The sequence below is a fragment of the Lichenostomus cassidix genome, chromosome 13, assembly GCF_008360975.1.
Source record: "Lichenostomus cassidix isolate B80296 chromosome 13, HeHo_3.0, whole genome shotgun sequence".
Taxonomy (NCBI): Eukaryota; Metazoa; Chordata; class Aves; order Passeriformes; family Meliphagidae; genus Lichenostomus; species Lichenostomus cassidix.
Window position 1 is genome coordinate 11,617,155 of NC_139494.1, and position 9,789 is coordinate 11,626,943.

Below are 9,789 nucleotides of genomic sequence, written 5' to 3' on the forward strand. Positions count from 1 at the left end.
AACATTGGGCATGAGTCAGAAAAGCACTGCTGGTGTCCCAAGCATTTCTAGAAGAAACAGCATCTGGGCAAGTAGCCAGCCAGCCAGCAGGCTGCTCTCAAACAGTTTGGGAGGGTTAGCACAGAGCAGAGGAAAACTGAAATGTTGTAGAGCAAACCCTGCCTAGTTCATCACGTAAGAAGAAACAAGTCCACTGCACTTGTAAGGTGCCTATGGCTTGGCACTCCCAGCCATGTAAAGCTTGCAGCTCATTAAGAAAACAACCAACCACAGATGTCTCAAAAAGCTCAGTTTCTATATATCTTCTTCTAATAACTTTCCGTTTTGATGACAATACTGTGAAATTTTTGGACAGCTGATCTTTTAACTTTAAAAAAGGAAGAGGATTATACTAATACGGCCAAACTAGGACATCATGATGTGTTACTGAAACTGATGTTCCTTCCTTTGCTTCAGAGAGCGCAGCCAGATCACACTGATTGTTCATCATGAAGTTGTAATCCTCAATCTTCTTTGTCCTGTCAGTACATCTAACTCTGCACTGCAGCCTACGTCAATCATGTGCTCATTGTCCACTTCAGATGTGGTGTTGATATTGTGTTTCTCCAGTCTAAGTACACATTCTAGCTGACAAACTACAAGTGTCATGAGGAGACTGGGAGGGAGTTTATGCCTCTGAATTTCCACAACCAAATACTGCCATCCTGTCAGCCTGAAGAAGACATTTTTGGCACGTCTGCCTCAAGCACTGGAGAAGTATTAATCAAAAATCTAGACGCGTAAAGAGTTCTTCTACAATGGCAGTTCTTCTCATCTGCTGAGGCGAAGAAAGGGAGTTCCCATAGTTCAGACAATAATCTGGAAGGATTAACGTAATCCTAACTTTTTTTTTCTTTATGGCATTTTTTACAGCCTCCAACCATTTCTCCTTCATATCCTTGGAGAGGACAGCCAGCTCCCATATCCTCCAACTGCATCCACAAGTAAGAATCTGGCCGAGGACCAAGAACAAACTCAAAGCACAGCACCTTCCACCAGAGCTTGCAGGCCACAGACAGCTGACCATGCTTGTTGTGGTCACTCACTGGAGAAATAGTTTGAATGCTATCAGGCCAACCAAGACAATAACAAGTTCTCCAGAGTGTTTTTATCTTAAGCGAGAAAGCTCTCACAGTATTTTTTTTTTTTAATATGGTAAAAATTGCATTCAAAATTCAGAGAACTGTTAAAAAACCTATTGATTAGCTTAAACTTTCCCATGTTTTTTAATGACCCACTTCAGCTCTGATAACATACCTAGATTGCATACTTCAGAAGTTCTCTTCATCTGCAGATTTGATTTTTAGGTCAATAAATTTTGTCATTGACTTCTGATACAGAAAACCATGAGTACCCAAACTAATGTCATCTCCTCAGTGAGGGCAGCAGATCTTCATCATTTATAATAAATTTATAGTTCAAAAGTCTCTTCACAGATCTACTATTTTCATGTCAATCCCTTCCAACTACTTCTTATTTGGCAACACCAATTCCACCAGCCAGACTCTTCTCAGACAATAACTGGAAAATAAGACGTAGTTGGCAGTGCAGTGCAAACCAAAAGGGATGTTCAAAGGAAATAAAATCAGAAGTTGGCAAGGTGGCAGATGCATTTGCTGACTTAAACCAGATTCAGTCAAGAAAAGTTTGCAATGTAAAGATCAAAGTAGGACACTTCAAATCCAGTATTGGTTCAACCCTGACAGCTGATGCAAAAAGATGGAAGACCACAAGAAGCACAGACAGATGTCAAACCAACTTCAAAAGCAAGCACTTCAAAAATAAATACTAGGAATTAAATTAATTACGTTTATAACATAAAATTCTAATACTTGTCTACTGAGCTGACCATTCAGTTGTAAGGAAGCTCCACCATCCCTATCTCCAGAGTAACCTAGAAAAGGAGGTGGAAATACTTGGGCCCATTGAAAGAAACTAGGTTTGAAGTAAAAAATGGACATAGAAAAACAGTGGAGAATGCCTTGTCCATGTCTTTATTCACATCCAAGATGTCAATAAACCCAAGAAAAGCATACAACCCAGTGGTTTCTAAGTATGTCTTACTGGCAACACATTGCTCCAAGGACTCTTCGATACTCCTTGCAAAAATAAGAAATAAAAAGGTAAAGAGAGAGACAGTTACATGCAGTATTAACTTCTGTGGTTATTTGCTTATTATTTCTGCCCACAGAGCAGTGGCTTTTGGAGAAACATTGGTATAATTTCTTGAAGTTTGTGTAATTCTATTGATAATCTCTTTTATACGCTCACCCCAGAAGAAAGAAAGAAACTGAGATGGAGGGAAAGGGTAGAGATGGAACATGGTACCCAAGGGACTGGAGTTCAATTTGTTGGTCCAAAACAGATTTACTGCACAATTTCAGGGAAATCTTAACAGCCTAAAGGTATTGAGGCAATGCTTCCTGCAGGAAGGCTTCAGTGACTTGGGCAAAAAAAAATACATGTCTCTGCCCTGCAATATCTACCCCGTAGATATATCCTGGAGGAAGCAATAATCCATTTCCTAATGTATTAGCAGAACCACAGAAGTTGTAATTCCATGTGAAAACTGTCCAGATCAGAATGTGGCACCTCCCATCCCAGACCAGCTCTTCAGCTTCTCCTAATGAAAGTAGCAACACTGGAAAAGGCAGGCACATGGGTTGGGCATCCAGGTTGAAAACTACAACTCCTTTGGTATTCCTTTCTGGATTCCAGTCATTTATGAATGCCATTGACTTGAGGCCTGGCTTCATTCCTTTGCATTTGAGAAGTTACAAATGCGAAAGGAGCAGTAATTTATAAAGCCTCTTCATTTATCTTTTCACTTCATTTTATAAAACCATTGTCATTCTTTGTCATTTTTACATGCAATGTGAGGCGTTGGACCTTTAGAGACTCATCCATACTTTGGCTTTAACTCCTGTTCTATTTTATCATAACTCTTTTTTTCCAAATGTAAGGAGCCCTCACTCAGGCAAACATTGGAAAGAAGAAGGAACAAGCTCCTCCTCTGCCCTGACAGTCAACACCTGTGCTGAGAAGAGCACAAGGCAAGGAGTAGCCTTCAACAAGATCTTCCTCCACCTTTCAGCACAGATAAACAAGGAAGAAGAGCTTTGGCTCTGCCCCAGTTCTAAAAGTAAAGAGCAAGTAAATCTTGAGCAAGTAAATTTGCCTTACACAAAATGATCTGTGCTAGATGTAGGGAAAGCACAGAACTTTTGCTTCCCCCCCGAGGCAGAACTGCAGGCTCACACTCTGCTCTCTGAATGGCTCTTTTTGCTCAGTCCTGGTGCTTCTCTTACCCTGAGCCAGCTGTCCACATCAAACAACTGCAACATTAAAACCTGCTTCTCAAAACTGGAATGCACATGGCTAGGAGAAACCACAGGAAAGGAAAGACTAAGGGGAAAAGTATTTGATTCCCTTCCATTCTCAGATAGCCAACATACTATCTCCATACATGTCATCTTCTTGGCACAGCAAACTAACAACTTCCTATGACTAAATAAATAGAAATACAACTGACTCCTACTGGCTCTTTATGCAGAGACAGAATGCATTACAATTAAGCAATCTCAATATTACAAACCTAAAGTCTATAGCAAGGAAATACAGGCTGGATAAACTGATCATTGTTTTTTTAAAAAATATAGCCCTTTTTAATTAAACAAGTTTCTGTGTAGTTATTACTGCTTAAATGGCAGTGTGACAGTTTAGGATGTCAGAGACAAATAGTGATAATCTGAGTGCTGAACATGCACTCCAGAACAGAAAGCTGCAGCCAGTTTTAAAACACACAGCTTTGACAAATGTAACACAGGGGGCTGTTTTGCTCATAAAACTCAGAGTCTTCTGCAACTTTTCATCAATCACTTGATTAGGCAATGAAACTCACCAAGTGAAATATCCAAGAAAACAGACTCTGAATAAATTAAAATTTTCCAGGGCAAAACCATATTTTACCTATCAAATTTGTTTCCAGGGTAGTCCAGCCCATTATTTGGGATTAACTCTTCCTGACATTTACCCTTGCAGGCTGGAAGTGAGAAGCAGAAGAGGATGCTGAGAACTTGCCACTTAACCCCCTGGTTTAGAGCATCAGACCCCTCAAGTTACTTTACCACAAATCAACATAAACACTGGTTTCAGCTGCTCTGCTCCCGAGTAGCTACCTCAGAGCATGTGCTTAAACTTCTAGTGCCACTGTCTGTAAAGCAGCGCCTGGTGCAGCGCAGCTATTCCCACACAAGGGAACATTAGTTAATTTGCATTCACAGTTACCATATGAGGTGTGAGTTTCTGACAGTCCACACATTTTATATTTAAAGACTGTAGGAAATTAATATAATTATCTTCGATATAATAACAAAAGTAACTTACCAGCCCATCGCAATTGCTGATAGCGACTGAAGCATTTGGCAAATCAGTGATATCCCCAACATAGAGGCAATTCCCATAGAGAGGTTCAATATGAGTCTCCTCAGAGTCCTCCTGCCACTCAACTGTTGCTCCAGGGGCCACGAGCCTGGAGTTTGGCCGCAACCTGAAGTGAAACTCTCTTCCAAAAACAGTGACATTGTAAAATATTTGCTCATTTGCTGCTTCATGTTGCAAGTCCTCCACAGCTCTCCTGAAGCGTGCTTTTGGCGGTCCAGACACCAAGTGGGATAGGAACCTGCCCTCTGAATCGGTGCTGGTGGGGATGACAAGGCTGTACTCCTCTATATTCCTCAGGATTGAATCTTTACAGGGAGAAAGCAACAGAGGACAGAGATACTAAAACTAAACATATCCTGATGCCGCGGGATTTTTATTCCATTATTCATTAGCACAACAGACACTTACATAAGGCAGACGGACACTGCACTCCGTGCAGGCACTTGGTTCACCTGCACGAAGTGTGCAGAGTTCACTCAAACTTGCCTTTTCCGCCCCAAAATATCAGACGGCAGCGTGAGCCTCCCCACCCCGCCAGGACCCCGCACTCCTGCCCCTGCAGAGGGATGCCGCTTCCCTTTGCCCACCAGCCGGGACCCCGCACCCCTGTACACCCGGTCAGTCACCGGCTCGTCTCGGGGACTTTGGGGGTTCCCGGGTGGTCAGCGTTGAAGAAAGGGCGTTGATTCACTTCGGGACTGCTCGCAGGGGCAGGGGCAGGGGTAGGGGCTGGGTTTGCAGGTGGCAAGCCTGCAAAGCAAAGGCACGTCGCTCAAATCACCCCCGGTGCGGCGGGTTTGAATCGAGCGGTGATGGGGACGCCACGGGCAGTGATCGGGAGCGGTCCCAGCGGGAGCCCCGGGAGTTTTGGACGGAGGCGGTGGCCCGGGCAGGAGGGTGAGGAGGAGGCAGACGAGCTGCCATGTGTTTCATCCCGCACGGGGAACTCCAGGCACCGCGCCCTGTCCCCGGGGCTCGTCCGCTCCGCGGGGCAGGCAGCGGGCGGCGCGGGGCTGCGGACACCGGCGCAGTGCTGTCACTGCCGGGCGCTCCCGCGTCCTTCCCCGCCGGCGGCGCGGCTGCCCCGGTCCCCGTCCCCGCCTGCCTCTTGCAGGAAACAACTGGAAACCTGGCAAAAGTAGCGGCAGAAGAAGTTCAAGGGGAGCCGAAAGCCGCGGGGCGACTAGCCGCGACTTGGGACGGGCGGGCTGCGGGCACCGGCCGGCGGCGGCGGGGCAGGGCAGGGCAGGGCGAGCAGCTCCGAAGGCGTCCCGGCGGAGACCTACCTCTGTCCCCGGGGCGTCGCAGGGCGCCGGCGGGCAGGGCGAGCGCGCAGCAGAGCAGGACGCAGGCGATGCCCGCGGGAGGGTCCATCGCGGCGGCCCCGGCCCCGGCGCCCGGGCTGCCCGCAGCCGGGGCGGGCCAGGCGGCAGCCCCGCTCCGCGCTGCTCCGCGCCGCTCAGCGCTGCCCCGCGCCCCGCCGCCCGCGCATTCGCCCAGCCGCAGCCGCAGCGGCAGTGGCGGCCGCGCTCCCGGCTCGCAGCGAAGCAGAGACACCAGGAGGCGGCGGGGGTATAGTACTGGAAGCACAGGGCGTGCGGAGTGAAGTCAGGCTGATTGACAGAGGCGCTGCCACACGGCGCAGCCGGGCCGCGGGGAGCGGGGACGGGCCGCGGGCAGCGGGGACGGGACCGCCCGCCCCGCCGGGCAGCCCCCGCGCCGCCCCCGCCGGGCTCCGGGCTGCCCCGGCCGGTACCGCCCGCTCCGCGCCGCTCCCCGCTCCGGGACGGGCACGCCGGCGGAGACGGGAGTTGGCAGAACGCGTGTGGAGGCGAAAAGAAACGCCCCGCGCCGGGATCGGAGCCCCCGGGCACTGGGGCAGCGTCCCGCTAGCGAGCCCCGCGGGCTGCGCCGTCCCGGCTGTGCATCCGTATGGAAACTGGAGGTCAAGAAACGCCACAAACAGACGAGGGAAACTTAAGGCACCTCGGCATGAGTTGTATTGCAGTCTTGGTTTCCAGTTGACAGCGGGGACCCAAATGGAAAAAGTGCCTCCAGCAGAGGCAAATCACGATCAGAGATCTTCATCTGATCCAATAAATCACTCTAAGCAGCCATTTCATGGGGGAAATTGTTTGGACTATTTGCTAATAAGACTGAAAGTGCTTCCTGCAACCTTACATTAAATATCTGCAATTGGAGAGATAGACCCTGAAAGTCTTTAGGAATACTAAAAATACAAGAATTTTTAAATAATTAAATAATCAAGAGTGGCCTTTATGGTAAAAAACAAGTTATATTTGTTTCCATATGGCCAGGATTAATGCTATACTGCTTATTCCCATCAGATAATGTATATATTTACTAAATTTTTACATTCCTGGGATCATCTGCTGTTTTCACCACTTTACTCTTTAACCTTGCAGAATCCTATTAGCCCTTCTTGGTGCTCCCACTGGCCCCGGCAGCCCACGGCCTTATCTACCCCAGGCTGATTCTCACTGTATCTGCATGTGTTAGACCTCTCTGGAAAGCTGCAGGCAATGGCTTCCTGCAGGAAGCTGGTCTTCTGCCAAGGAATTTTCCTGGGTATCCTTGCTTATTCTTGCTCCTTCATGACTGTGGGTCCAGCTATTACCTTCTACCCTATATTATGGACACAAATGAAGGCTATAGAACAAAAATAACAGTAAGTCAGTTCTGTTCCCTGCCTGTGATGAGGTTTTATGGACCCCAGCCCTGATCAGTTATGGCAGTATATGATTTCTGCTCGCTTGGTTTCATGTTCTGGTTTGGCTTTCCCATATTTTAGGTTAGGGATAAAAAGAGAAAGATTATTCTGAATGATGAGGTAGATCAACTTGGACATTGCATTCAAACCTCCCTTTTCTTACCTTTTCAAAAGACCCCTATTTGGAATTGCTGTCTGCACCAGTCTTCTCCTAGTTTTTCCTTTTGGTTTGGTTTTCTGTTGGGGCTCTCTCTTTTTGGGTTTTTTTTTTTTGGTTTTTTTTTGTTTTGGTTTGGGTTTGAGTCCATATTGAGCAGCTTCTCTTACATAAAATCTCATATGCTTTCATCAGTACACAGCTGGTAAAGTTCCAACTTCATTTTTATTGGACTTGTATTTTAAGCTGATGATGTGGCTTTTTTATGTTTCATCCATCCCATCCTGCTCAAATTGAAAAAGCTTCTGCACATAAACTTGAAAGGGAGAGGGGTTGGCCCTTTACACTTGAAATCAAAGTTCTTCTTTGTATATAATTCATCCAAAAGAAAAAAATAAGGAAACAGAATAGATTATAGAAATACAAAACAACCCGGCCAAAAGTTCCACTAATTAAGATGGATTTTCACTCTTAAAAATACTGGAGGTTAGAAAATATGCTTTAATATGGATAACAGCTGTACTGCAGAGTAATGATATAAACAAAAAGAATCAGTAACTGCCTTCATACAGTTTATTTCTATACAGAAACCGAGTTCTAGGTGCACACTGTTACCTTATCACATGGAGACAAAAGCTCCACAGGCTCCAGGGCTTGAGGGGATTGTTTTACAACCTCCTTTAAAATTTTAAACAAAACCAAGCTGAGAACAAGTGTCAAACAATGGAGCCAGATCTGCAGTTGGTAAAGACTTTGCTTCCACTGCACTCGCTGGAATAAATCCTGATCCCCACTGAAGTCACCGAGAGTTTTGCCACTGACTTCAGCAGAGCCAAGATCTTCTGCAATGGATTCTCAGTGTGATTTAGACCAACTGAGGATGTGCCACATGGCACAGCAATGAGCCCATTATCCTCCAAGAGGAAAAATGGGTCCATGTTGGATCCTAAGGAGCTGGTCGAAAGCATGCCAACCACCACAGAGCACAGAGTGGAATTCAAGAAGAGAAGTTCTTACATCCTTGCCCTTATACCACTGCGGCAGAGAAATTCAGGGAAATACCCTCCTCAACACTAGTCCTTGCCCATTTCCTAAACTGGGATTCTTGACACAGACAGATGAGGTTGTGGCCTGGGTTTCCTTAGCAGGGCATTGCCATGGCTCCCTCCAGCAGAATGCTTCAGTACTTTTTAGAATTAACTAGAAAAAACTCAATATGGAATGTACGATTTGCTGCATTAATTAAAGTCCACCAACCTCTAAATTAATTAATGTGAATGAAGTAATTTCATATTTATTTTACTGGAGTGAAGGGAGAAGGACTAGATACTGCAAGTGTGCTTGGATAGTTTGATCTGAGTGTATGGCTGTGCTGCTGCCAGCCATGACTACAGTCACACAGATGTTTGCCTTCACTGGATACAGGCATATACAAAGGAGAAAATGATGCTCTGTGTGTCCTGAATGAATGCCCAGGCTGAAGTAAAGGTGTTCTACCAGCTGAAATACCTGAAGTAGCTTTAAATAAGCCAGCAGAGGTATGAACAGCCCTGTAACTGAAGTGATATGGAGCTCAGCACAGACTGTGGAGTATTTATTGGATTTACAGATCTTTAATCCACACCAAGTTTGTGCTATCTGTTCCTGTTCCATCTAGGGTACATCTGCATAAACTGCAGCCAGACCTTCCCTTGGAGACATTCTCACAGCATTTAATTTTGCTTAGGAAAATGAAAAGATCCTAAGCTTAATCACCAATACTTCTCAGAAGGTGTTTAAAACACATATAACTGTGCATTGCAGTAAGAAATTTACTCTATCTGAAATTTCTAAGATCGCTTGCTGTTTTCAAGGGAAAATTCTTTTTTTCCTTATGTTAGTGGTGCTGTGAGGGGAGATGCTGCTGGACTGCAGAACTGTGCCTTCTGCAAAGGGCACATCACCTAAGCAGGTAATTTTGAGTCTGCTTATGGCCCAAAGCAGTCCAAGCTCTCAGGTGAGAGGTTCCCCAAAAGGGGAATTCTCATTCCTGACCTCCTGATGGGCAATACGGTACCTCTCTGCACAAGGATTGTGTGCTGCCTGTGTTTCTCATGCAGATGGCTGTCTTTGCTCTCACCCTTGACTGCCATGCACACTTTGTGGCTATGCAATATTATAAAGCTTAATAAAAAGGAAGAAAAATTAAAATAGTGTGCCAGTTCATTTCCTTCACACTTGACATTTCCAGGCTTCTTATTGTTTGAACCCCTTTGCCATTACGTGGCACTATAATATACTACCTAGGGGAAAAAGCATGTATTTAATGCTGATTTTGAAGCAGTGCAAGCTAAAGAGCAGTAATTAAAAGTGGAACAGTCCTACCTTCCCCCCCTTTACTTCAGCATAGTGACAAAACAATCCATTGCACAAAAAATAG

The 9,789-nt window shown here is 45.9% G+C and overlaps 1 protein-coding gene across 2 annotated transcripts in view; it reads right to left on the bottom strand.

The window, feature by feature from the left end:
- The window catches only part of ADAMTS2 (ADAM metallopeptidase with thrombospondin type 1 motif 2), a 172,015-nt gene extending 165,944 nt beyond the window's left edge, over positions 1-6,071 (bottom strand). The window contains exons 1-2 of one of the 2 annotated variants that reach the window (XM_085073648.1): positions 5,769-6,071; positions 4,426-4,787 (exon numbers count right to left, since the gene is read on the bottom strand). In XM_085073648.1, coding sequence (XP_084929774.1) covers positions 4,426-4,787; positions 5,769-5,856 — 450 coding nt within the window. In that variant the 5' untranslated portion in view covers positions 5,857-6,071. The remainder of the gene's footprint in view (positions 1-4,425; positions 4,788-5,768) is intronic. The other variant, XM_085073647.1, reaches the window with a different exon arrangement.
- Between the last annotated feature and the right edge of the window lie 3,718 nt (positions 6,072-9,789).